The sequence below is a fragment of the Oryctolagus cuniculus genome, chromosome 1, assembly GCF_964237555.1.
Source record: "Oryctolagus cuniculus chromosome 1, mOryCun1.1, whole genome shotgun sequence".
Lineage (NCBI taxonomy): Eukaryota > Metazoa > Chordata > Mammalia > Lagomorpha > Leporidae > Oryctolagus > Oryctolagus cuniculus.
In genome coordinates this window covers 141121072-141148142 of record NC_091432.1, presented here as the reverse complement: position 1 = coordinate 141148142, position 27071 = coordinate 141121072, and the positions used below count along the sequence as shown (strand labels likewise).

General features: G+C 49.6%; 2 protein-coding genes across 11 annotated transcripts in view; both read right to left on the bottom strand.

Moving 5' to 3' along the window:
- CDC14B (cell division cycle 14B) overlaps positions 1–8603 on the bottom strand; it is a 107681-nt gene extending 99078 nt beyond the window's left edge. For 6 of the 10 annotated variants that reach the window (XR_011379078.1, XM_051818502.2, XM_051818497.2 and 3 more), the window contains exon 1: positions 8310–8602. Coding sequence is in view for 8 of the 10 variants with exons in the window: in XM_051818502.2 (XP_051674462.2) it covers positions 8310–8466 (157 nt within the window). In the remaining 2 variants the exon portion in view is untranslated. Of the gene's footprint in view, positions 1–1971; positions 2153–8309 lie in introns of those variants that run through there. The other 4 variants (XM_051818537.2, XM_051818531.2, XM_051818489.2 and 1 more) reach the window with 3 other exon arrangements.
- A 6525-nt stretch (positions 8604–15128) lies between these two features.
- Positions 15129–27071, bottom strand: part of PRXL2C (peroxiredoxin like 2C) — a 31642-nt gene continuing 19699 nt past the window's right edge. The window contains exon 7 of the transcript XR_011379114.1: positions 15129–15539. The gene's annotated coding sequence lies outside the window, so the exon portion shown is untranslated. The remainder of the gene's footprint in view (positions 15540–27071) is intronic.

Genomic DNA, 27071 nt, shown 5'->3' with positions numbered 1-27071 from the left:
TCACACATCAGGTTAAGCTACCACGTGCAAGCCTGGGGCCCAGCGGCTCTGCTTCTGACCCAGCTCCTTGCTATGAGCCTGGGAGCACAGCCATTGTGGGAGATCCAGCTGCACTCCCCGGATCCCAGCTTTGACCTGCCCTAACCCTGGTGGTTGTAGCCATGAGGAATGAACCAGCAGAGGGAAATCTCTTTCTGTCACTCTTTCAAATTAATAAAATGTTTTTTTAGAAAATAGAGTATCAGGGGCCAGCGTTGTGGCATAGTGGGTGGCTATTCTCCAGGCTGCTCCACTTCTGATCCAGCTCCCTGCTATGGCCTGGGAAAAGCAGCAGAGGATGGCTTAAGGGCTTGGGCCCCTGCCACCCACATGGGAGACTAGCCTGGCCCAGCCTTGGCCATTGTGGCCATTTGGGGAGTGAACCAGTGCATGGAAGATTTCTCTGCCTTTTGAATAAATAAATATTTTAAAAAAAAAGAAAGAATCTCTTAAGTACTTCCTTGTTCCCCAAGTTGGAATGAATGTTAACATTTCATGTCCCTCTTGCCAAACACAGTAAATGGATATATCCTGTCTATTACACAAAGAAATGACTAGGATGAATAAGATAACCTAGGGAAAAAATAAAAAATAGCTTTCACACTAAAAACATGGTAAATATCCTTTCAGCAAAGGCCTACAAAACTGAGGTTCGATTTTAAAAGTTCAGTATTTCCAAAAATATCCATCAATTACAAACTTGGCATTCATAGTTAATGGAATAAAATGTCACAGAAACTACTTTCAGCATTATCTATAAACAGAAACCAACAAAACACTTCATATAAATTTCAACTGAAGTCAAAAACACATCAAAGATACTCTACAGATACAGGAAATCAGACCTGCTACCCAAGACTGAGCAGCAGAGGGGAGAACCAAGAATCACAACTAACAGACTGACTACAGCTGAACATCATCAGAGAGCTGAATACCTTTGTTGGCGCAGATCCATGAGAAGCTACAGAAAAGAGAGAGAGAGAAGGGCGTACGACTTACACATCACCTAGAGAGCCGGTCAAGAAGCACACATTCCATGTCAACATTTAGGACGGTTAAAATTCACTTGATTTTGGAAAAACTGTTCCATAGTAATCCCTAAGGTAGAAGTCAGAGCTTCCTGTAAAACTAGAAATGACTAAGTCTGGAAGCTAAGAAGTCAAAGAATTGTGGGAAGGAGTATTTGAAGACAGGCCAGCTCCTACACAACCCAGGCCCTGGGCCCCCTTATTTCTGGTTCCCAACCACCCGGGGCAGCCACTGACCTCACTCCTAACAGTGCTCTAAGCGAGGACCTGTTTGGAGGCACTCAGATCAACACTCCACCTATGTTTTTCACTTCAACGCACAGATCAAAACAAAACTAATTTTCATGTTACCTTACAAGATTTACTTAGAAAACAGTCTGTAGCTAGGAAGGGATGGAAAACAAAACAGTGGCTACTAAAATTCATTTTGTCCAATTGTAATAAAGAACTAGATTTGGATATGATGTCTTATTTTATATCCAACTCCCAACCCTCCCCAAAACTTGTGTCTTGGTGCTACAAGTCAGACATGGAAAGAAGGCACACAATGCTTTACAACAAAACAAACACACATACGTACACATACCTACACACACAAGGCCGACCTGCCCATAATATGCACCACCAGTACGAAGTCTTTCAGATAATCATCCGTGAAATGCTACTTCAAAGTGGGCATTAGGGCACAGTCATGAAGCACATTCGTGTTCACAAAGCCTTATTATTCTAGCAGCAAGAAACGTTATACATTAGTCTAATTTTCGTAACCTTCTACCTGTGGCTCTCCCAAGAGGCCTTGCATCTTTCTGAACCCCATCACCACCACCAGCAGCCGCAGTAGAGCAGCAGCTCAGCCGCGATTTAGTATCAGACAACCTGCAAACCCTTCCAAATGATAAAATACCTAACAGCAGCCGCAGGAAGGAAGTCACAGCTTTGCTTTATTCTTCTCCTTAGAAGGAATCGTTCCAGAAAGCGGTAACATAGCTCCAAAGGCACCAAGACAATGAAGGAAGCCAAACCTCCTCGCCTCTGACAAGTTCTGAGCCCGCCGGCTGCGGAGCAGCCCTGCCCTGGGCTCGCTCTCTGCTTTTCCACTGTGCTGATTCACTCAAGCATTTGTGCACACAGGCAGCTGACGGGGAAAGCTGGAAACCCTTCTAACCATGACGACCGTGCTCCCAGCCCCCAGAGAACACGCATGCAGCGGTGGCCGACGGCAACTCACCGGGCACTGCACACGCTGCCCCTCCGGCTCATCCTCACAGCAAATCCGTGACACATCAAAGAATGGAGAGGCAATTATCTGTGCTCAGCCCCAGGGAGGGGCAGAGACAAGCTTTCCAGGCTGTCTCCTCGCCTACCAGCTAGCCTCATACAACTCTGCAAAAACTCTTCTTCCTCCAACTTTTTCTGCCCCAAACACTTCCACCACAGCTCGGTCCTTCTGTGAGCTATTCTCCCTCAGACCCTTTCCGGTTGATTTTCTCAACCAACACAGAAAACAAAGGCCAGGAGAGCAGGGCGTATCTCCAGCAGTGCTCTATTTTTAGCACTTGATGGGGAAAAAGAAAAAAGAGGTGACATTCATTATGTAGTTGCTGAATGAATGAAACCTCTTGAAAATGTGGGCTGTAATGACAGTCAACTTGGAAATCAGCATGCACTGGTGCTCCTTCCTCCAAACTCCCTAATTACTCATCCCTCTCTGAATTCAACCTTACAGACACTACTTAGGAAGCACCTGCTTCAACACTGTCCTGCAACTCAGTGGCACGGGACTGGAGGAGATGCTCAACCAGTCATTTGCAGACACAACTCTTTGAACCAAAGTTCAAGGTTAGAAAGAGTGAAAGTGAGACAGTGAAGGCTTCACCAACAGGAAACTGCATCCATGTGGCCAAATCAGTTATGGCTCTGGCCCTTGGCTTGTTGCGGGGAAGGTTACATTATTTATTTCTCGATGATCTCCTCAAATACTTTGAAGATAAAACAAAACACACCTGTCCTATCAATTCAGAGAGTCCCAGAAACTAAGAACTCTCCAAGAAATGTGTCATGTATGCACCAAGGCCCTCCTTCCATCCTGAAACTGCAGGATTCGGTTCCAGTGCGCCCTAACCCCAACAGGAACTGGGGAAATTCTTCCCCATTCAAAGAGCAGTTATAAAGCGTATAACTCCCTTTATTCCTTCCTCTTCTTCTGCAGGCCCAACCACTCCTTATGTCCATTTAAGCAGGAACACTTGAAACTGTGCCAATTTTTGCCTCCAGGTGATACTGGATCAATTAAGGACTAAGATGTAAAGTAGACAACTTCCATGAACCATCAGAAGTGAAGATGTTAAGAGTTAAGCAAGCACATCAATCAAGAAAACAATTTCACATTATGCACAAATTTGAAAGTATGGAAACAAGTCACAGGCAAGAAGAATAAAGAACACTACATTCTTTGATGAGCTTCAATCCCAGAAACACAACCATCTACTACAACAGGAAACTCCTACTAAAAACAAATGGATTTATTGGGGCTGGCGCTGTGGCATAGTAGGCCAAGCCTCTGCCTGTGGCACCAGCATCCCATATGGGCACAGGTTCAAGTCCCAGCTGCTCCTCTTCTGATGCAGCTCTCTGCTATGGCCTGGGAAAGCAGTGGAAGGTGTCCCAAGTCCTTGGGCCCCTGCACCCATGTGGGAGACCCGGAAGAAGCTCGTGACTTCGGATCAGCTCAGCTTCGGCTGTTGCAGCCATTTGGGGTGGGGAGTCAACCAGTGGATGGAAGATCTCTCTGTCTCTCCCTCTGTCTATAATTCTACCTCTCAAATAAATAAATAAAATCTTTTAAAAAATGGATTTGTTTTCTCTGACTCAGTGCTCCACGTAACAGCATTACTTTTCTATCAAGAAAAATAGACTTCTATCACTGCAAACAGTTAATATGCATGGTCATTTTACATAGTAAGCATTCAATAAATACTTCTTGAATTAATGAATAAATTTTTCCTAATGATGTCTGCTGTGATTTTTAAAGATCCTAAAAATAGATGGGGTAGGAGGGGAGACGCTGTATCAGGTTAATTTTATTTGGTGAGTATCCTTTATTTGCTGAGTATTGCTTTAAAAGGGCAATCCTGACCTTAACTAGCTTCTCCAATAAAATTATTTGTTATAATCAGACACTGGAAAACTAAAAAAGAAAAGAAAGAAACTTAAGACAAACCACCAAGACTGTTTTGGCCAACAGTTATTACCAACTGTCTTTACTAAGCAGACACCTAGAAAAGGAAAAAGTGGAATCAGTCGATGCTCTGCAACAACTAGTTAAGTCCCACAAATTATCAAGCGGAGATTTTACAGTAGTGCTAGTCTTCAAACAGAGTATCCATTAATCAAAAGGAGCGGGGACTATGTACTGTCCCTTATAGTGGGCCTATGTAAGAGATGGGAAAATCTAGATTAAAAAAAAGATCTGACCTCTGGCACCGACCGAGGAGGCTGAGAAAAAGCACACAGCCATGGCCAGTGCTCAGAACTCGATCATCCTCTAGAGGCCACCCAGGGGAAACCCTCCTCACAGCCCCTCTTCTCAGCTCTCTGCGCCGGCAGCAACTGACTCTGCCCTCTTCCTCATCACCCCTTAGCATTCATGCAAGTTGTTTTCACTGCATATTGACCTTGGGTCTCACGCTGTGCACCTGGATACAGCTGAAGTGGAAAAAAAAATCCACATCACTGCACAAGGAGTCAATGTCCAGTACCGTGGTGTGACCACATAACAAGGGCCAACAGGAACAAAACCAGGCATCAAGTACCCGATACTAAACGCACACAAATGAAATCCTCACATCAATGGGAGTGCAATTTACAGATTAAATAGGCTGACATTAAAATGTCAGATGACTGAAGTTAAAAATTTTTACTGGGGCTGGCGTTGTGGCACAAAGGGTTAAGCCACTGCCTGCAACGCCAGAATCCCCATGTCAGCATCCCACATGCAGGACCATTCAAGTCCCAGCTGCTCCACTTCCGATTCAGCTCCCTACTAATGGCTTGGGAAAGCAGCTGGGAAGGTGGCCCAAGTGCTTGGGCCCCTGCACCCACGTGGAGACCCAGAGGAAGCTCCTGGCTCCTGGCTTTGGCCTGGCCCAGTCCCAGCCATTGTGGCCATCTGGAGTGAATCAGTGGATGGAAGATTTCTGGAGGAAATCAGTGGATGGAAGATTTCTCTCCGCCCCCTCCCACATACCCAACGCTCTTAAATAAATAACTAAATCTTAAAAAAAAAAAAAAAAAAAAGGTGCAGGCATTTGATGCAGTAGTTAAGACTCAGCGTGGGACACTGACATCCCATTTCACAGCCTGGGTTCCAGGCCCAGCTCCATTTGATTCTAGGTCCCTGGGAAAACGCACCCTGGGAGGTAGCAGACAATGGCTCAAGTAGCAGGTCCCTGCCACCAGCCATTGTGGGCATTCAGGGCTGGGTGGAGTGGAAGCACCAGCTAGATCTCTGACTTTCAAATAAAATGAAAATAAATTCTCAAATCTTTAAATAAAAAACTCTATCCAAGGGCAAAAGTGACAACATGCATTAACACCCCATGTTTACAAACCAGCTCCCAGGGGTCCCCGGGATCTAGTAACAAGCGTTGGCAAGGCTGTGGAATGCGGTACACTGCTGGGGGGATGCTAGAGCCACAGCAGCTTTGGAAGGGAGTCTGGCGCCTTCTCAAAACATCAAACACAGAGCCACCACGTACCCCAGCACTCCTGGGCAAACACTCAAAGTTACTGAAAACACGTCCACGCGAAAACCTCACGAATGTTCCCAGCAGCATTATTCAGAATAGCCAGAAAGTCCACTGAGGGATGGACAAGGCCGTACACACTTAGGCCTGGCATTTTCACATCCGGAAGTTTACAGACAGAGCTGCCAACACGTAGACAGACACACACAAACACAGATGCCACTGCATCCGCCTGTAACTAGGGCCTGGAAAACCCCAACCAACCACTTACTTCTCACCACTCAACAAATTACGATTCAGCCACACGAGGCGCTACCAGCCAGCACTAGCAAAAATGCTGGATGGCACAATTTGTGGAAACTCGAATATGTGCAAAACACTGAAAGGGGGAAAGTGTCACCAAGGGAGGCAGACTTTTAGAAGTGCACGTGTACTGCTTTTCAAATTAAGAAAACAGCGACCGAGGGCAAAACAGGCTGGGGAGGGGGGGAGTTCATCTGCCATTTGCAGGCCTCAAGCCTTCCCTGCAAACCCAACGGAAAGCGATGCAAACTCTGCACCCAACTTGCCTTCCACTGGAAGACTGGTTTAGTGTCGTTCCTCCAGGCGGGCGGGACGCCCTCCCTCAGGGACACTTGGAGAAACCCCTAGGGGAAGCTGACCCTGCACCCTCTCCCTCTCCAGCCACCTTCCACAAGACTGGACCCTCCCATGATTGTAGCTTGCAATCCGGCATTTTGGTTTTATGCTTGGTGATGCTTAGTTAATTAATCGGTCACCGCCTCACCTCAGTCATTTTTTTTTATGTCATTGAAAGGAAAAGAAGATTTACTACAAGGACTGCTGTCAAAAACCTTTCCGACCGGAAACAAGTGTTTACCAAGAGCGAGCTAAGCAAGTTAATAAAAACATTTAAATTTCCCCATCTCTCCACATTAAAATTCAAATATATATTTTACGGCTTTACTCTTTAGAACCACATCTACTTTTAGCCCCAGCAGGGAGCTTCGTGTGTACCACTACAGAACAATGGTTCTGCTAAGAAATACTGTGACAACAGAACAATGCGTAACACACGCTGTGGCCTACCATGCATATATATAAGAAAATATATATATATATATATACACATAATACGAACACATGAAAACCTGTTTCTGGAAGTTTCCACGAAACCACCCACAGCGGCCTGGACACCAACTTTTCTGTCTACCCTTAGAGTCTGGGTCGTGGAACCGTGTTATTTGCCCTACAATACAGTGCCAAGAAACACAGATCCTGCAACACAGAAAAGGTGTCAGAAGCCAGGCGCAGGCACCCACCCCTCCCCGGGGTGCACACGGTGCAGAGGGCCCTGAGCTCAGCCTCAGCAAGGTGGCTACAGGTCCTGCGGCACCCCTCTTGTACTTTGGACCCAGGCAGGTGCCAGCCGGGGATAGGTACTTACAGCAAGCCCGCCTCTTCCCTCCTCTGCTCCTCGGATCCATCCACCAAACCCAACCTCCCTCCACTCGCAGCTAAACCTTCCGTGGACCGTGCTTCTCGGCAACCCGACACGGTAACGGGTCACTCAATGTACGTGCAGGCTCTCACCGCTCCGGCACACCTGGCTCATCAAAGGCTAAGGGCGGGAAACTCTTTATTAAAAAAAAAAAAAAAACCACAGGCACCGGCTCACGCAGTCCGCGGGACACAGTCCTGCGGTTCACAGCACCACACCGGACTCCTGCACGCTCGGGGTCAAGCCAGGCAGACCCAAAGGCTGCCAAGTCCCACTCACTGGACTTCCGGAGTAACATCATCCATCAACTCAAATGCAACAGCCACCCCAAGGGCCTGGCTGGGACTGTTCCCAGGTGACAACCCTGCCCGTTCGGCACGCCGGCGGGTTACGAAGCGACAAACGCGACCCTCCTCTCGGAGTAGAGGAACAGCAAGACCCCCGGTGTGTGGGGGGGCACTGGAGAGTTGCGTGCGTGAGCGCATACTAGGGACAAACAGGACCCGCGGTCGGCCGGGGACGCCGCGCCACGCGGGACGCTTCTGTCCACTGGGCAGCGGTGGCTCGGCCAGCCTTGCAAGGGGGCAGCTGCCGGGCCAGGCGTGCCCGGCGCACTCGGGGAGCCCTCTGGGACCGACCCCCAGGGTCCAGAGGCCACGAGCTCGCAACCCCGGGAGGTGGCGTGTAGCGGAACGCCGAGAAAAGCCCGCGGGGAGGAACCGCACGTTCCGGGGCGCCGAGCTGACGCCCGCAATTTAGGAAGGTGACCCTCGGCCCTCCCCGCGGGAGGAGGGTGCTGCACGGATAAAGTTACAGCTGACGCCGCTGCAAACTCGAGGCGGGGGGCTCTCCCAGGGAGCCCGCGCCCCGCAGGGGGTGTGGCGGCCGGGACACCCACGGGCACTGGGGGCCGAGAGGCCCCCGCAGGCGCCTCCGCAGCCCCGGGGTGGGCAGCGGGGTGCGGCCCCCCGCGCGCGCGCTCGCCCGCCGGCTCACCGGTGATGTCCAGGTACAGGTCGTCCTGGTCCAGGCGGTGCAGCTCCTGCGGCGTGGAGCTGCGGCTCTTCTTCACGCCCGGGGAGGTCGACGAGCAGCGCCGCGAGCAGGGGGGCGCGGCGGCCCAGCTCGGCCGCCGCTCGCTCTTCCGCTTCATGGAGGCGGCCGCGGCCCGTCAGGGGACCACGACCATGGCCCCGCGCGCCCGCTTGTCCGCCGAGGCCCCCGCCAGTCCCGCGCGCGGGCGCTCGGGGCGGCAGGCGCGGAGCAGCAGCGCTGCGGGGACAGTAGCAGCAGGCGCCGGCCGAGCCTGCTGGGAGGCGGCCGCGCAGGAGCCGGAGGAGGGGCCCGGCCCACGGCGCCTGCCCCGCTCCCTCCCGCGGCCGCAGCGGGACCCGCGCCGCAGCCCTCGCTACAGCGCCTCCTGCCGCGGCCGGCGCCCCCCAGCCCGCCCCCAGGTGCCCGCCGCCCGCTGGCGCGGCCGAGGCGCCGCTGCTGCGGCCGGCGGCAGGGGCTGCCCGGGCAAAGCGCGCGCGCCCACCGCGGCCGCGGACGCTGCTGCCGAGGCGCCCGAGCACAGCGGGCCGCGGCTCCCGGGGACCCCAGGAGGGCTGTTCCGTGGAGCTTCATTCACAAAAAAGGGCCCACAACCCTCCTCGGGGCCCGCAGGCGGAGGCCTTTCATTGGCCGGCGCCGCGTGACGTCACGGGGACGGGGCCTTTCTACAGGCAGGTAGTCGGTGACGCCATAAAGAAAAGTCTGAGCGGCTTCACCAATCAGAGACAAAGCGCGCTCGCGACCCCCGGAGGGGGCCCCCAACTTTTGTTTGGCGTGCGGCCTCCGAGGGCCGGCCGGACCGCCTCTGAGTTCTCTCAGGCAGACCCTCCCCCAGCGTTTACGGAGACCCCCGCCTGGCCACTCACTCCGGGTCTGGGGCACGCACAACTCTTTTAAGTATTTTTGGGCGTCCCTCGTTATTCGCGCCAAGCGAAAGGAAAGGGACCCCTGCCATGGCCGCCGGCTTGGAAAGGAGCCCGGAGTGGCTAAGCCGTCCGCACCTCGCAGGCTGAGGGGAGAGCTGGTTTCGGACCTTGCCGGGCCGTGCGAGGCAGGTACGCCCCACGTGTCTCCCAGCAAGCCGGAGCCGGGCTCCCCTCAGGAGGTGACGGAACTACTCCCGCCGAGACGCGGCGGAGCGGGCGTGCGTGCGGCTCCGCGCCTCGGGGAGCCAGTGCCCGCACCCACCCGGGGAACAGTGTCTACACCTGCGGTTGCGGGTGGCGGAGGCGTCCCCAGGGCAGGGCCGAAGCTGGGAGGACGTCCCGAGGCCAGCGGCTGAGTTTCGTCCTTGAACTTCTACCTAGCGAGCTGTGGGGGCGGGGGGTCACAGCCCCTTCTTGTTTCCTCCTGGGTTTCCAGACCGTCCCGTCCTCGTGGGAGCTGTCATTTATTTACACGGATGTCCGTGGTAGCATTTAATGGCGGGGGGGACTGGAAGGCAGCACTTCGGTTTTCTGGGCCCCCGAATTCGCGGTCTGCGAGCCGTTCCCATCCCCCCCTCCCCCCCGGCATTCTTCACATTTTACCCCGCGGCGACCACCGCCAGCCTCCGGACGAGGAAGGTGGCTCCGAGCGGGTCCCCCGGAAGCCTCTCAGAAAGGCTAATTTCTCGGGGAGGGGCCGTTGGGCTCCCACGGTCGGTGGACGGACCCCCTAAGCAGCGCTAAATAAGGAAGGCGGGGAGTGTGGCCGGCCCGCCTCCGTCCGGCACCCGCGACCCGCAGCCCAGTGCCCCCGTCTGCCCCCAGGAAGCCGCCGAAGGCCGAGGATCCGCGAGTGCGGAGCCCGTGGCGGGGCGGCGCGCCCGGGCCTCGGGGAGCCTGAAGCGCGGGGCTCGCGAGCCTGGTATTGGGACCAGGAGGAAGGGGAGGCCTTGCGGCAGACTGCTGGCCGCGGCAGTAGCGAGCCCAGCTGTCGGCCCAGGCTCCGAGGGGTTTACCCCAGTAGGGCCTCCGAGCACCCAAGTAGGGACTCCACGTGGTTCCCCCAGACTCAGAGAAACGTAAGGACCCCCAGGGCGCTGGCACTAGAAATCCCAATAAAAGGCACAGACTGTACAGAATTGTCATAAATACCGCCCGAGCATTCCCCTAGTATATGAAGAGGAAACCCTATCATTATGTGGAAATAACTTCCCTTCCTGGGAAACAAGGAGCCTGGGAAATGCATATTATGGGGAAAAAATGTGGATTTCAAAAGCTTTTCACACCAAAATGGACACCCTTTAATTGCATTTTTCCATTGTCTTCTAAGGGTGGATGTTAAGTTGTACAGAGGCTAGGAGGGAGAACTAGTACCTGCAATTCTTCCATGACTGTTGTAAGGTGTATATCCACAGGAGATGTAACAGGTAGATCAAAGGGTATTCACTTTTTAAAAAATTCTCATTGAGGGGCCCGCACTGTGGCTTAGTGGGTAAAGCTGCCTCCTGCAGCACCGACATCCCATATAGGCGCTGGTTTGCGTCCCGGCTGCTCCACTTAAGATCCTGCTCTCTGCTATGGCCTGGGAAAGCAGTGGAAGATGGCCCAAGTGCTTGGGCCCCTGCACCCATGTGGGAGACCGGGAGGAAGCTCCTGGCTTCTGGCATCTGATTGGTTGCAGCCAATTGGGAAGTGAACCAGTGGTTGGAAGACCTCTTTCTCTGCCTCTCCTCTCTCTGTGTAACTCAGACTTTCAAATAAATAAATCTTTAAAAAATTTTTTCATTGATACTATATTTAAGACTACTTGTTTTCCCCAATATAACCAACATTTTAAGTTTGAGAATAAAAATTCTATCTCATTATTTTCTTTTAAAAAACTATTTATTTATTTATTTGAAAGGCAGAGTTACAGGGGAGGAGGGACAATCCTCTGGTTATTCCACAGATGACCACAATGGCCAGGGCTGGCCCAGCCCCAACCCAGCAGCCAGAAGCTTCATCCCCAGGTCTCCCACGTGGGTACAGGGCCCAAGCACTCAGGCCATCTTCTGCTGCTTTCCCCAGGTGCCTTAGCAGAGAGCTGTATTGGAAGTGGAGCAGAAGTTCAAGTCCAGACTCGAACCTGCGCCCATATGGGATGCTCCATCATAGGCAGCAGCTTAACCCGTTACGCCACATGCCAGCCCCTCACCTTTATTTTCATTGCATTCCCCTGATCACAAGTGAAGCTGAGCATATTATAGAGTTCCCAGATATTTGCAATACTTTTTCTAACAATTTCTTACTCATCTCCTTTGCCTATTTTTCTACTTGACTGTTTTCATTTTCTTTTAGATTTGTGGGAGCTTGTTATACATTATGGGCAGCAGCCCTTCAACATTTTGCAGATTCTGCCCATTTAATCTTCATGACATACTCTCTCTATTCATGGTGCTCTACAATCGATTTGTCAAGTCAGTTTCACCAGTTTTTTTTTTTAAGGTTTCTAGGTGGTGTAAATTTTTTGTTTGTTCTATTTACTTTAGACATATTCTTGAATAAGTATTTAGCTTTTTATCTGGAATTCATTTGGGGGATACAGAATCTATTTTTATCCCAAAATGTTGTACTACACAGATCATTTTCCATATTAATTGAAAATGTTACCCTTTTATAAATCGGTTCTCTTTTATACTGTGCTCTGATTCTGGTCTTTTCTATTGATCTTTTTGCCTATTTGTATCTGTGCACATTATTTAAATTACAGTAGCTTTATAAAAAATGGTTTGATGTCAAGTGGGATAAGTTCCTCTTCCTATTTTTGTTTTCCAAAAATATTTTATCCTTTTTATTTTATTTACTTTTAGAAAACTTTTTTATTTGAAAGATAGCAATCTCCCATTCTTTGGCTCATTTCCCAAGTGCTTACAACAGCCAGGACTGGACCAGGCCAAGGTTGGAAAACAGGAACTCAATGTAGGTCTCCCATGGAATGGCAGGGACCCAAGGAGCTGAGCTCCCACCTTCACAGGACGCTGGACCCAGGACTGGAACCCGGGCACTCCAGTGTGGCACTCCAAGTGGCATCTTAACTGCTGCACCAATGCCTGTCCCCAGAAAAACCCTATAAATATGGCTGTCACCACCTTAAACTCTACATCAAATTTTGCCTCCCTGAAGAGTGAGCGAACAAGGTATTTTGTGCTTCCTGTTGTGATACAACAGGATGAGCCCAGGAATACTTACAGAGTATTCCAGTCAAAAATGTTTGCTGTGCATCTAATCAAGCCTGGAGACCTAACTTCATTTTACAGGCTACCTAGGGTTAGAGGAACACTTGGAAGACTTGTAAGGAAACAAGGGCCCTGTGGTAAAGGAGCCGTTTAGTACTCAGATTTTTCTCTCTATACCCAATGCCCAAACATAATTGCATCAAGTCGCTATAATCTATTAACCACTTACCTTAAGTAATTAACTGTTCACATAAGACTGTGGGATTTAAGCATCGGTATGAGTGAGGGAGCCAAACGGTGCTCAAACCATAGCAACCTTAAGATGCGTGACAGGGGCTGGCCTTGTGGTGCAGCAGGTTAGGCTGCCACTTGCAACCCTGGCATCCTGTATCAATCACCAAACTCAGTCCTGGCTGCTCTACTTCCTATCCAGCTCCTTGCTAATGTGCCCAGGTACTTGGCCCCCTGCCATCCAGACCCAGACAGAATTCTGGGCTCTTGGTCTCGGCACGGACCAACCCTGGCCGTTGCAGCCATTTGGGAAGTGAACCAGAGGATGGACAATCTCTCTCTTTCTGTCTCCTCCCATTATCACTCTGCCTGTAGAAAAATAAGTCTTTTTAAAAAAAGATTTTATTTATTTGAGAGGTAGAGTTACAGACAGTAAGAAAAACATCTTCCCTCTGCTGGATCACTCCCCAAACAGTCGCAATAGCCGGAGCTGAACCGATCCAAAGCCAGGAGCTTCTTCCAGGTTTCCCACGTGGGTACAGGGGCCCAAGCTCCTGGGCCATCTACTGCTTTCCCAGACCACAACAGAGAGCTGGACTGGAAGAGGAGCAGCCGGGACTAGAAGGGATGCCCATATAGGATGCCGGTGCTGCAGGCAGAGGATTAACCTACTGTGCCACAGCGCCGGCCCCAGAAAAATAAATCTTTAAAAAATGCAAAGCAACCTGAGGGGAGAGGAGACATTTAGCCTAGTGGATAACATGCATGTATGAGGGCTGGCACTATGGTATAGCAGGTAAAGCTGCCGCCGGCACTGTGGGCATCCATATGAGTGCCGGCTCCACTTCTGATCCAGCTCTCTGCTAATGCACCTGCAGCAGAAGATGGCCCAAGTGCTTGCACTCCTGCACCCATGTGGAAGACCCAGAGGAAGCTCCTGGCTCCTGGCTTCTAATTGGCCCAGTTCTGGCCATAGTAGCCATTTGGGGAATGAACCAGCAGTTGGAAGATTATTTCTACCTCTGCCTTTCAAATAAATAAATCATATATATATGTATATATATATATATATATGGGAACATGTTTGGGACAGTTTGATGACACTGGGAACTACTGTTAAATATTTGAGGTGTGATAATAGTAATGCATGTATGTAGGTGAGTGGCATTATTCTAATGTCACAGATTGAATTGTGCCTACCCCCAAATTTCTATGTTGAAGCCGTAACCCCCACACTGTATTTGGAGCAGAGGCCGCCTTTGGCAGCTAATTAGGGTTATATTTGGTTATGCAGGTGGGGCCCTCCTTATGGGATTACTGTTCTTAGAAGAAAGAGTGATATGGTATTTCTGTCTGACATGCAAGGACACAGTAAAGGGGACCTCCTATATGCCGAAGACCCTTTTCAGCAACCTAGTCGGCCATCACCTTGATCTTGGATTTCTCCAGACTCTTGGAGAATAGAAATAAATGAAATGAACAGACTGAGAAATTCGTGTCTGCTGCATTTTATGACAGCAGCCTGAGCAGATTAGTAGATCTAAGGAGATGCAAGCAGTGTTAAGAATCATGGACCAAGATAACATCAGCCCACTTGAGAAGGAAGAATTAAGTTTACTTGGGGCTCATTAGGATTGCAGTATGCAAACAGAAAATTCAAGCCGAGAGAAAACGTGTTGCAGGTTTTACACAGCTGCAGTTGGTTCCACGGCCCATATAGCAAAGGGACCGCCCTCCCCCACCCTTTGTTAATTACATCCAGTGTTTGTCAGGAATTAGGATTGGTCTCACCAAGGTCAAACTGTCTTGCCAGACAGGGTTTGGACACAGTGTCTGCCCCCAAGGGGGATGTTTTCACAATCTGTTGCAGAGGCTGGTGAATTTCACTCCAGAAATAGGTTTGTACCAGTCCACGGGGCCTGTCTACCTGGGTCACCCCGTGCAAGAGTGGAGCTGTCTGGACAGGAAGCCTCCCCCCACCACTGCACCTTCTGCTCCCCAGGTGAGGGCTGCTCCCCTTTCACTATCTTTTTTAACAGAAGTGGGAACTTTACAACACTTCAGTGAAGGCAGACCGCATGTCTTTAGCCCTTCCTGTTAATGAGGCGACTGTAACAAAGTATCAAGGATGGTTGACTGGGATCAAGGATCACTGGTTTTCCAGTCTCTTTCTGTTTGAAAACTTCCATAATACAAGCTTACTTTTTTTTTCTATGTTCTTATTTTTTTTTAATTTTCACTGTGACTTTGCTTTGGGAATAGCCTTCAGTTTTTAAATTAACAAGGAAAGTGTATATATTCACAATACTGAATTTCTTTAATCTGAAATTTTTAAAGATTTTTTTAATTTATTTGAGAGATAGTACAGACAGAAGAGGCAGAGAGAAAGGTCTTTTTTAAAATATTTATTTATTTATTTGAAAGTCAGAGTTACACAGAGAGGGAGAGGCAGAGAGAGAGAGAGAGAGGTCTTCCATCCGATGGTTCACTCCCCAATTGGCCACAACAGCTGGAGCTGCACCAATCTGAAGCCAAGATCCAGGAGGTTCTTCTGGGTCTCCCACGCAGGTGCAGGGAGGGGCCCAAGGACTTGGGCCATCTTCTACTTTTCCAAGCCATAGAAGAGGGCTGGATAGGAAAAGAAGCAGCTGGGACAGGAACCGGTGCCCATATGGGACGCCAGCGGCAAAAGCGGAGGTTTAACCTACTGCACCACAGTGCCGGCCCCAGTGAATTTCTTTAAAGCATCTTCTCATTTGTCTTCTACGTCCTTCAGTAAGAAAACCATCATCTTTATTTATCTGAAAGTGGGAGTTACAGAGACAGACGGAGAGAGAGAGTGAGAATCGGCCATCTGCTGGTTCACTTTCCAAGTGATCACCATGGCCAGGGCTGAGCCAGGCTGAAGGAGCCAGAAGCTTCATCCAGGCCTCCAACTGGGTGACAGAGTCCCAAGCACTTGGGCCACCCTCCACCACTTTTCCTAGGCCCATAGCAGCTAGATTGAAAGTGGAGCAGCTGGGACTTGAACCAGCACCTATATGTTACAGACAGCAGCTTTTACCCCCTACACCACAATGCTGGCCCCCATCATAATCGTATTATGAGGCATTGCACCATTTTGGCTTAATTGTGATGCCCTTCTCTCCCAAAACAGTTTGTAAGTGGTCATTGCTAATAGACAAACTATTGGTTTTGAGTATTATTGTTATAGCTTGCCTTTGTTACCATAGGGTATAGCCTATATCTATACTAAGGGATGATGACTAATTTTTTCATTAACAAACTTTGCAGATTTTTGGATCACAGATGTGATATTTTGAACTACTGTGCAGAGTAGATTCAGTTGCTGGTAGCTTCTCACAGTGTCCAGAAGCTTGAGAACTTCATGGAAAAATGGAATTCAAAGGAAAATTTGTTTTTGGTGCAAAAAATTTTGAAATCTTGGGCGGGCTTTTAGCCTGACAGTTAAGCTGTGGGCTGGGATACCCACAGCCCATATCAGTTCGGGGTTCAGTACCAGGCTCCAGTCCTGATTCCAGCTCCTGCTAATGGGCTTCTTGGAAGGCAGCAGTTACGGCTCCAATGTTTAGGTCTCTGCTGCCCACATGGGAGACCCCAACTGAGTTCCTGACTTCTGGCATCAGTCTAGCCCAGCCCTGGCCATTTAGGGAGTGAACTAGTGGATGAGAGATCTCTGTCTGTCTCTCAAATAAGTAATTAATTGGCATGCTCCAAAATATATTTTTAAAAGAAGAAAAGTTTTTTTTAAAGTTTTTTTCTTAATATGCATTTTCCATGATCCTGAAGATTCTTATATGTATAGATTTCAAAATTTTTTGCACTACAACAAACTTTTTTTTTAGGATATTTTATTTATTCGAAAGAGATAAAGTCAGAAACACAGAGAGAGAAAAAGGTCTTCCATCTACTGGTTCACTCCCTAAATGGCTGCAATGGCTGGGGATGGTCAGGCTGAAGCCAGAAGCCTGGAATTCCATCTGGGTCTCTATGTGGGTTGTAGGGGCCCGAGCACTTGGGCCATCATCTGCTGCTTTCCTAGGCACATTAATAGGGAGCTGGATTGGAAGCAGAGAGGCCAGGACTCCAACTGGCACTCAGATATGTATGTTAGCATTGCAAGTGGTGCCTTAACCTGCTCTACCACAAAACAGATTTATCGGGCCGGTGTGTGGCGCAGTGGGTTAACCCCCTGGCCTGAAGCGCCAGCATCCCATATGGGTGCTGGTTCTAGTCCCAGCTGCTCCTCTTCTGATCCAGCTCTCTGCTGTGGCCTGGGAAAGCAGTAGAAGATGGCCCAAGTCCTTGGGCCCCTGCACCCACGTGAGAGACTGGGAAGAAGCTCCTGGCTCCTGGCTTCAGATCGGCACATCTCCGGCCATTGCGGCCATCTGGGGGAGTGAACCATCAGATGGAAGATCTCTCTCTCTCTCTGCCTCTCCTCTCTCTGTGTAACTCTGACTTTCAAATAAATAAATAAATCTTTAAAAAAAAAAAGATTCATCTTTCAATTTCCTTTTCCATGAACTCTTTGAAGTACTCTCATATCATTAGCAAACAATAAACGCAACAATCTTAGGTGTCAGTTCTGTGAATTGTAAGAATTACAGCCACCTGGATAATCACTGCCAAAACAGGGTACGGAGTCAGTGACCTTTTCCAGCCACCATGCGTGGTCCAGGTGTGGGGCCCTACCCTGACCCTCTCCTTCGGCCACTCTTCTGCACCCTCCTCCCTCCCCCCTGCTCTTGCTCTTGCTCACTGCTCTCCAGCTCTGGCAGCTTTTTGGCACCATGTCTCAGCGACTGAAGCCTACCTTCAGCTCTGTCACCCTGACCGAGTTGGACAAGGCTCTGCTGGCTGGAGCCTTGGCCCTCTTCTTCAAACAGGACTTGGATGTTCCACCTTGGGCTCTGCAACATTTGCTGCAGATCCAAGCTGTCCTTGCCGTGGCCCCAGCTGCTAGGAAGCCCCACTATGAGACTCCCACAGGGCGTGGTGATGGTGCGACAGAGCACACTTCAGGTGGGAATCGGCGAAGATCATCAGGTAACAGCCTGATGATCAGCTAACAGCCTCCTTCACCCTCCTACACACCTTTTCTTTCCAGTTGTTGCAGCACAAGACAGTCAGTCTTGTCTGACTCTCCCCTTACCCACACTGTTAGAAGAAATTAAAAGCATCAATTTTAAGTCATTTTTGTAGTTACAGAAATGTAAAATCAGTTGTTCTCTATATCCTGACGTGGCTTCAAGAAAATTCCTTGCAAAGACTCTTCTGGCTTTGGAAGCAAACTAGCTACCAATTCCAATATATTGGATGATTTTCTTTTCTTTTTAATTTATTTTTATATACTTGAGAGGCAAATAGAGAGAAAGAGAGAGATCTCCCATTGGCTGGTTCACTGCCAAATGCCCACTATGGTAGAGACTGTGTTGAGTACCAAGCCAGGAGCCCAGATTCCAATCCAGGTCTCCCAAGTGGAGAGCAGGAATTAGGAATTCAGTTAGTTGAGCCATCGATACTACCTCCCAGGGTCTGCAATGGCTGGAAGGTAGAGTCAGGAGCTGAGCTGAGAATCAGGACACAGGCATCATTTTTTTTAAAGATGTATTTATTTGGACTGGTGCTGTGGCACAGAGAGTTAAATAATGCCCTGGCCTGAGGCATCAGCATCCCATATGGGTGCCAGTTCTAGTCTTGCTCTCTGCTATGGCCTGGGAAAGCAGTGGAAGATGGCCCAAGTCCTTGGGCCCCTGCATCCACGTGGGAGACCCAGAAGCAGCTCCTGGCTCCTGGCTTCGGATCAGCCCAGCTCCAGCCATTGTGGCCAACTGGAGAGTAAACCAGTGGATGAAGACCTCTCTCTTCCTTTTCTTCTCACTCTGTGTAACTCTGACTTTCAAATAAATAAATAAATATTAAAAAAAAAAAAGAAAAGGGAGGGAGGGAGGGAGGGAGGAAGAGAGGGAGAAGGGAAGGGAGGAAGAAAGGAAGGGAGGAGGACAGATCTTCTACTTACAGGTTCACTCCCCAAATGGTCACAATAGCTGGAGCTGGGCTGATCTGAAGCCAGAAGCCAGAAGGCAGGAGCTTCTTCAGAGTCTGCCACTGAAGTGCAGGAGCCCAAGGACTTGGGAAATCTTCCGCTGCTTTCCCAGGCCATCAGTTGGGAGCTGGATCAGAAGTGGAGCAGGACTAGAACCTGGGATACTGGCACTCATATGGGATACTGGTGCTGCAGGTGGCATTTTACGCACTATTTACCCACTATTCCATGGCACCAGCCCCCAGGACACAGGCATCTTAACCTGTGTCTTTTTTTTTTTTTTTTTTTTTTTTTGACAGGCAGAGTTAGACAGTGAGAGAGAGACAGAGAGAAAGGTCTTCCTTCCGTTGGTTCACCCCCCAAATGGCTGCCACAGCCAGCACGCTGCGCCGATCCGAAGCCAGGAGCCAGGTGCCTCCTCCTGGTCTCCCATGCGGGTGTAGGGCCCAAGGACCTGGGCCATCCTCCACTGCACTCCCGGGCCACAGCAGAGAGCTAGACTGGAAGAGGAGCAACCGGGATGGAATCCGGCGCCCCGACCGGGACTAGAACCCAGGGTGCCGGCACCGCAGGTGGATTAGCCTAGTGAGCCACGGCGCAGGCCAGAGCTGTACACTTTTGTCTCAGATTCTGAACCACAGGCATGTATTACTTATTCAAAACATAAAATGAGGCCGGTGCCATAGCTCACTAGGCTAATCCTCTGCCTTGCGGCGCCGGCACACCGGGTTCTAGTCCCGGTCAGGGGGCCAGATTCTGTCCTGGTTGCCCCTCTTCCAGGCCAGCTCTCTGCTGTGGCCAGGGAGTGCAGTGGAAGATGGCCCAGGTCCTTGGGCCCTGCACCCCATGAGAGACCAGGAGAAGCACCTGGCTCCTGCCATCGGATCAGCGCGGTGCGCCAGCTGCAGCGCGCCGGCCACGGCGGCCATTGGAGGGTGAACCAACGGCAAAGGAAGACCTTTCTCTCTGTCTCTCTCTCTCTGTCTCACTGTCCACTCTGCCTGTCAAAAAAAAAAAAAAAAACATAAAATGAAAACCCCGGGGTGCAGGCGCTGCAGACAGAGGATTAGCCTAGTGAGCCACAGCACCAGCAACCTGTGTCTTAACAACTAGGCCAAATACCCATCTACATTTTACCATTTTTAAACGCAAAGTCAAGTGAGCAGTGATTATTTTATCCAAAATTATGGACTGTGTGAAAGAACTAAACAAAAGGTTGAGGTGGGCCACAATATACAAGCAGACAATTAGCTTCCAGACTGTCAGTGAAAGTGAATTGTCATTTAACAATATTTACCTAAAGAAAAGCAGTTGGGGGTGGCACAGTGGAGTAGCCTCTGTCAGCAGCTCCTACACCCACATGGGAGACCCGGATAAGGCTCCTGACTCCTGGTCAGCCTGGCCCATCCCTGGCTGTTGAGGCCATTTGGGGAGTGAACCAGAGGATGGAAGATTTCGCTCTCTTTTTCTCCCTCCCTCTCTTTTCCTCTCTCTCTGTAACTCTGCCTTTCAAATAAATAAATCTTCAACAAAAAGATGTTATGTTGTGCACTCTTGAATGTTATGTTAAAAAAAAAAGTACACTTCCAACTTAAAAGTAGCTGCCAAAATAATATTAGACTATATTTAGCAAACGCCAAGCGGAGAATTTGGGATTTGGACTTGCCCTCTAGCCTACATGTTCAGCTCCTGGATCACGGTCCACCCTGCTCCTCAGTAAACTTTCCACGTGGAAAATGGAATCCTGTCATTTTATCATTTAAAATGTCCTGCCCCTTTTAAGAAAGTTCTACTTGGCTTTTTCTCCTGGCCCATCATACACATTTCTACAAGGGTGATCATCTTTGTTTTGTTTTCTTTTGGTTTGGTTGGTTATCTATTTGGTTTCCTTTTTCAGTTTGGAAATTTTCAAAAAAGTTAAAAAAAGTTAATTTAGGGAAAAAACAACTCGGGAGCCGTCTCACAGTGCGCTGGAGACTTAATCAACTGTCTCCTAAGATCAAGGACGCTTTTTTTTTTTTTTTTTTTTTTTTTTTGACAGGCGGAGTGGATTGTGAGAGACAGAGAGAAAGGTCTTCCTTTCGCCGTTGGGTCAGCCTCCAATGGCTGCCGCGGCCGGCGCACTGCGGCCGGCGCACCGCGCTGATCCGAAGGCAGGAGCCAGGTGCTTCTCCTGGTCTCCCATGGGGTGCAGGGCCCAAGTTCTTGGGTCATCCTCCACTGCCTTCCCTGGCCACAGCAGAGAGCTGGCCTGGAAGAGGGGCAACCGGGAAAGAATCCGGCGCCCCGACCGGGACTAGAACCCGGTGTGCTGGCGCCGCTAGGTGGAGGATTAGCCTAGTGAGCTGCGGCGCCGGCCAAGGATGCTGTTTTGCACCATCATACTGCAATTGTCATATTCAGGAAATGTTATTAAGTTATTAACATTACTACAATGCAATTAGTCCGTCTTCCTATTTCACCAATTGTCCTTAAAAAAAAAAAAAGTCCCCTAAAAGCATTTTTTTTTTCCTGATCCAGGAAGCAATCCTGAATTCCCCAAGGATTGGCCTCAGGATACACATTTTTGCAGGAATTCTGTGTACAGATGATGGTGCATGGGCTGGCACCATGGCGCACTAGGTTAATTCTCCGACTGCGGTGCTGGCATCCCATATGTGCGCCGGTTCTAGTCCCGGTTACTCTGTCCAGCTCTCTGCTGTGGCCCGGGAGTGCAGTGGAAGAGTGGAGGAGTGGAGGATGGCCCAAGTGCTTGGGCCCTGCACCCGCATGGGAGACGACCAGGAGGAAGCACCTGCCTCCTGGCTTCGGATCGGTGCAGCTCTGTCCATCGTGGCCATTTGGGGAGTGAACCAACAGAAGGAAGGCTTTTCTCTCTGTCTCTCTCTCTCATGGTCTGTAATTCTACCTGTCAAATAAATTAAAAAAAATTTTTTTTAAGAAGATGATGGTGGTGGTGCCAGCGCCGTGGCTCACTTGGTTAATTCTCTGCCTGCGATGCTGGCATCCCATATGGGCACCGGATCTAGTCCCGACTGTTCTTCTTCCAGTCCAGCTCTCTGCTGTGGCCTGGGAGGGCAATGGAGGATGGCCCAAGTCCTTAGGTCCCTGCACCTGTGTGGGAGACCAGGAAGAAGCTCCTGTCTTTGGATCGGCGCAGCTCCAGCCGTTGCAGTCATTTGGGGAGTGAACCAACGGAAGGAAGACCTCCCTCTCTATCTCTCCATCTCACTGTCTGTAACTCTACCTCTCAAATAAATAAATAAAATCTTTAAAATAAGTAAATAGATAAAAAAATATTTTATTTCTCAACACTAAATAGGCACATTTCCCACTCTACGAATGTGCCTCCAGTTGCTTCAGCTGTTTTTCTGTGGCCATGGGTCTCTACAACGATGTCCCTGGTGCTGTGTTTTGTGGATCATTTTTTCCCATGCATTTCTGGAAATGGCTGTTTTTGCTAGTGCTCTGCATGTGTGCAAAACAGAATTAATTCTTAGGAGATCCTTGTCAATAGGGACACGAGCAACAATATCCCAATATCTGAGCGTTCAGTCCGGCAGACTGGAGTGGAAAGCCCACCGGTTTAAGACGGATGAGCCTTGTGCCTATGGGACGCAGGTGCAGGGTGCCTGGAAATCTGCAGCTACTCTTTGCTTGTGTTGTCAGCAGACACCTTCATATTTGGGATTTTAAGTCCCTGCAAGTCGGTCTGGAAACGTCAGTGCTTGCAGCGTGAAGTTAGATAACAGCGTGCTGCAAGGATTTCTACAGAAACTTTAAAAAATACTGTGACTAGTCACCTATTTTTTAAAATGGCATTGTAAGGAGACTGGCATACTATTTGAAAGAATTTTCTGGAAACTAGCTTTACTTCCACAAGAGCTTTGATCCAGTGCCTCCTCAGGATGACTCAGGCTTATCACACGTGTGGTCCATGTGAGCGGCTTTTAAGTTCAGGCATCAGCTTTCCTTGAGCTCTTCATCCACTGTGACCCCTCCATGACCTTCTACAAACTCCTGTGAGATGGGGCTGGCACTGCGGCGTAGCAGGTAAAGCCTCCACCTGAAGTGCCGGCATCCCATGTGGGCACTGGTTCGAGTCCCGGCTGCTCCTCTTCTGATCCAGCTCTCTGCTGTGGCCTGGGAAAGCAGTGGAAAATGACCTGAGGTCTTGGGTCCCTGCACCCGAGTGGGAGACCTTCCTGGCTTTGGCCCAGCTCTGGCCGTTGCTGCCATTTGGGGAGTGAACCAATGGATAGAAGACCAACCTCTCTCTCCTCTGTCTCTCTCTCTGCAACTCTTTCAAATAAATTAATCAATTAAAAAAAAAAAAAAACTAGGAGATTTACTGCATTGAGCAAATGGCTGCTCATCCTCTGCTGCCAGGTTGTTTTTTTTTTTAGGTACCCAGAAATTCTTTCCACCTTCTGCATTACCTGGCCTTTAAATCAGTACCTGGGCTGGCACTGTAGCATAGTGGGTATAGCCACCGCCTATGATACCACCAGTTTGGTTCCCAGCTGCTCTACTTCTGATCCAGCTCCCTGCTAATGCACCTGGGAAAGCAGTGGAAGATGGTCCAAGTGCTTGAGCCCCTGCACCCACATGGGAGACCTGGAGGAAGTTTCTGGCTCCTGGCTTTGGCCTGGCCCAGCTCTAGCCATTGTGGCCTCTGGGGAGTGAACCAGCAGATGGAAAAATCTCTGTTTGTGTGTGTCTCTCCCTCTCTATAACTTTGACTTTCAAACAAAATAAATAAATTTAGGTGCTGGTGCTGTGGCATAGTAGGCTAAGCCTTTGCCTGTAGTACGGGCATCCCATATGGGCACCAGCTCCTGTCCTGGCTGCTCCTCTTCCAATCCAGCTCTCTGCTATGGCCTGGGAGGACAGTGGAGGATGGCCCAGGTGCTTGGGCCCTGCACCCATGTGGGAGACCTGGAGAAAGCTTCTGGCTTCAGATCAGCCCAGCTCTGGCTCCCAGCTTGGCCTAAGCCTGGCCATTATGACTATTTGGGGAGTGAACCAGCAGATGGAAAATCTCTCTCCCTCTTTCTATAACTCTGCCTTCCAAATAAATAAATTTAAATTTTTTTTCTTTTTAAATTCAGACAGACACAGAGAGAGGGAGAAATACAGAATGATTTTCTATCCTCAGGGCTGGATCACAGTGGCTAGGGCTGGGCCAGGCTGAAGCCAGGAACCAGGAGCTGTCTTCCAGGTCTCCCACATGGGTAGCAGGGGCCCAAGCACTTGGGGCCATCTTCCACTGCTTTCCCAGCTGCATTAGTAGGGAGCTGGATCGGAAGTGGAGCAGCCAGGACATGAATCGGCACCCATATAGGATGACGGCACGGTAAGTGAAAACTTTACCTTTATCCACAATGCCTAAGCCAGTTAGCTTTTCATTGCTTCAGGTAAAATACCTAAAAGACCAACTTAAGAGGGAAGAAGACTTATTTTATCTTATAGTCCAGTCAGCTGGCCCCACTGGTTAAGGCATTGGGTAGGGCAGAGGATGGTGTAGGGATGACTGCTTGGACAGCCCGGAAGCATAAAGAGACAAGAAGCATGCTCTGTTTACATAACCAGTTCTTGTGAAATAAGTACTACCACTGGGCCCATCTCCCAGATGCCACAATGAGATCACCCCTTAGTCCAATAATATTAATACATTAACTTTTTTTTTGTTTATTTATTTTTTTGACAGAGTGGACAGTGAGAGAGAGAGACGAAGGTCTTCCTTTTTGCCGTTGGTTCACCCCCTAGTGGCCGCTGCGGCCAGTGCACCGCACTGATCCGAAGCCAGGAGCCAGGTACTTCTCCTGGTCTCCCATGGGGTGCAGGGCCCAAGTACTTGGGCCATCCTCCACTGCACTCCCGTGCCATAGCAACCGGGACAGAATCCAGCGCCTCAACCATGACTAGAACCCGGGGTGCCGGCACCACAGGTGGAGATTTAGCCACGGCACCAGCCAATATATTAACCTTTAAAGTAAACTTTAGGGTTTAAATGGCTACATGAGTTTGAGGGGCCAAACTGCATTCAAACCATACACACACAGACACACACGGCGTGGGCCTTTGATCCGACAGTTAAGAGCTGGTTAGAATGCCACATCCCACCCATTGGAGCGCCTGGGTTCGATACACAGTTCTGGCTGATTCTAGATTATGGCTAATGCAGACCCTGGGTGTCGCTCCCCCATTCGCGGAGGAACAACACTGGACCCTGCACTGTTCTTTTGTCTGCTCGGCCCTTCCCGGGTTAGCTGCCGTTCCCTCACTTGCGGAGGAACGACGCTGTCCCGGGTTAGCTGCCAGTCCCTCCACCTCCGTGGAGGGGCGGCACCACCCACCCCCCCACCCCGCCACTTTCCCCGCTTCCGCGGAGGAGCGGCACACCGCAGGCCGGCTCTCTCGGGGGCTGCTCAGATGTTCCTCAGGTGTTCCTTCAGATAGATGTTCCTGGTGCATGTTGTCTCTCTCCTCCTTTATAGTCCTCTTCCATCAATCCCAACTCTGCTACCCACACACGGAGTACGCTGCTCTCCTCCAATCAGGAGCAGGTCCTACAGTTTATTGGTTGAACTGGAGGCAGCTGTGTAGAAGCTGTTTCTCCCTTCTCAGCGCCATATTGTGGGAGAGCAGATGCATAGAATAAGTCTTAATTCCAGTAACTTAGTCTAGTCTCAGTTGCTCCCCACACCTGGGCAGCAGTGGTGATGGCCCAAGTGATAAGGTTCCTGGCATCCAGATGGCAGACCTGGGTCGAATTCCTTATTACTGGCTTTGGCCACAAACCCCTGCCAATGTGGTCATTCAGAGAGTGAAACAGCTTTCTCTATGTTTGCCTCTCAAAAAAGTAACAATTATTTTAAAACTACATATATGAATATATATGTATATATGCAGAACTTTTAAAAAAAGATTTATTTACTTATTGGAAAGGTGGAGTGACAGGGAGGAAGGAAGGGAGATGGATCTTCCATCTGCTGGTTCACTCCCCAAATGACCACAAGGGCCAGGACTGGGCCAGGTTGAAACTAGGAGTCTGGTACTTCATCAGGGTCTCCACCTGGGTGACAGGGGCCCAATTACTTGGGCTATCTTCTGCTGCTTTCCCAGGCGCAGCAGCAGGAAGTTGGATTGGAAGTGGAGCAGCCAAGACCTGAACTGGCACGGAAATGGGAGGCTGGCCATTGCAGGAAGCACACATAGCTCACTGGGCTATGTTGGCTCCATAACACATATTTATTTAATTTTAAAATGTATTATATACCACTTAGAGTACAAAAGGTATGAGGATGACACAACAGATACCCATGAGCCCCACCACCCCAGTGAAGTCATGAACTGCTGCCACCTCACCCACAACCCAGTTGTCTACACCACCCTGTAATCCCCAAAGGACATCCATTATCCCAAATTTGCTACTCACCTTGCATTTCATTTCTCTAAAACTGTAACACATATGTAAGTACCCTTAATCAATATGTGCTTTTAAAAATCTTAGACAGGGGGCCGGCTCTGTGGTATAGCAGTGCCGGCATCCCATATGGGCACTGGTTCAAGTCCTGGCTGCTCCACTTCTGATCCAGCTCTTTGCTATGGCCTGGGAAAGCAGAAGATGGCCCAAGTCCTTGGGCCCCTGCACCTGTGTGGAAGACCCAGAGGAGGCTCCTGACTCCTGGCTTTGGATCAGCCACAGCTCTGACTATTGTGGCCAACTGGGGAGTGAACCAGTGGATGGAAAACCTCTTTCTCTCTGCCTCTCCTTCTCTCTCTGTGTGACTCTGACTTTCAAATAAATAAATAAATCTTAAAAAAAAACCTTAGACAAATAATGTTGACCATTTATAAATACCATAGTAAAACATGCATTTTTCTGTAATTGCTTTTTTGCTAGGATTCCGTTTCCAAGATTCAGCCTCTTTGATATGCATAGCTTGCATTTTTTTTCCACTGGTATGGATTTCATTGCATACACGAGCCACAATTTGTTCATTCTTTTTTCTTTATAAAGATTTATTTACTGGGGCCTGTATTATGGCACAGTGAGTTAAGCTGCTACCTGCATTGCCGGCATCCCATATGGGCACCGGTTCAGGTCCTAGCTATTCCCCTTCTGATCCCAACTCCCTGCTAATGCACTTGGGAAATCAGTGGAAAGTGGCCCAAGTGCTTGAGTCCTTACACCCACGTGGAAGACCTGGATGAAGCGCCTGGCTCCCAGGTTGGCCTAACCCTGGCCATTATGAAC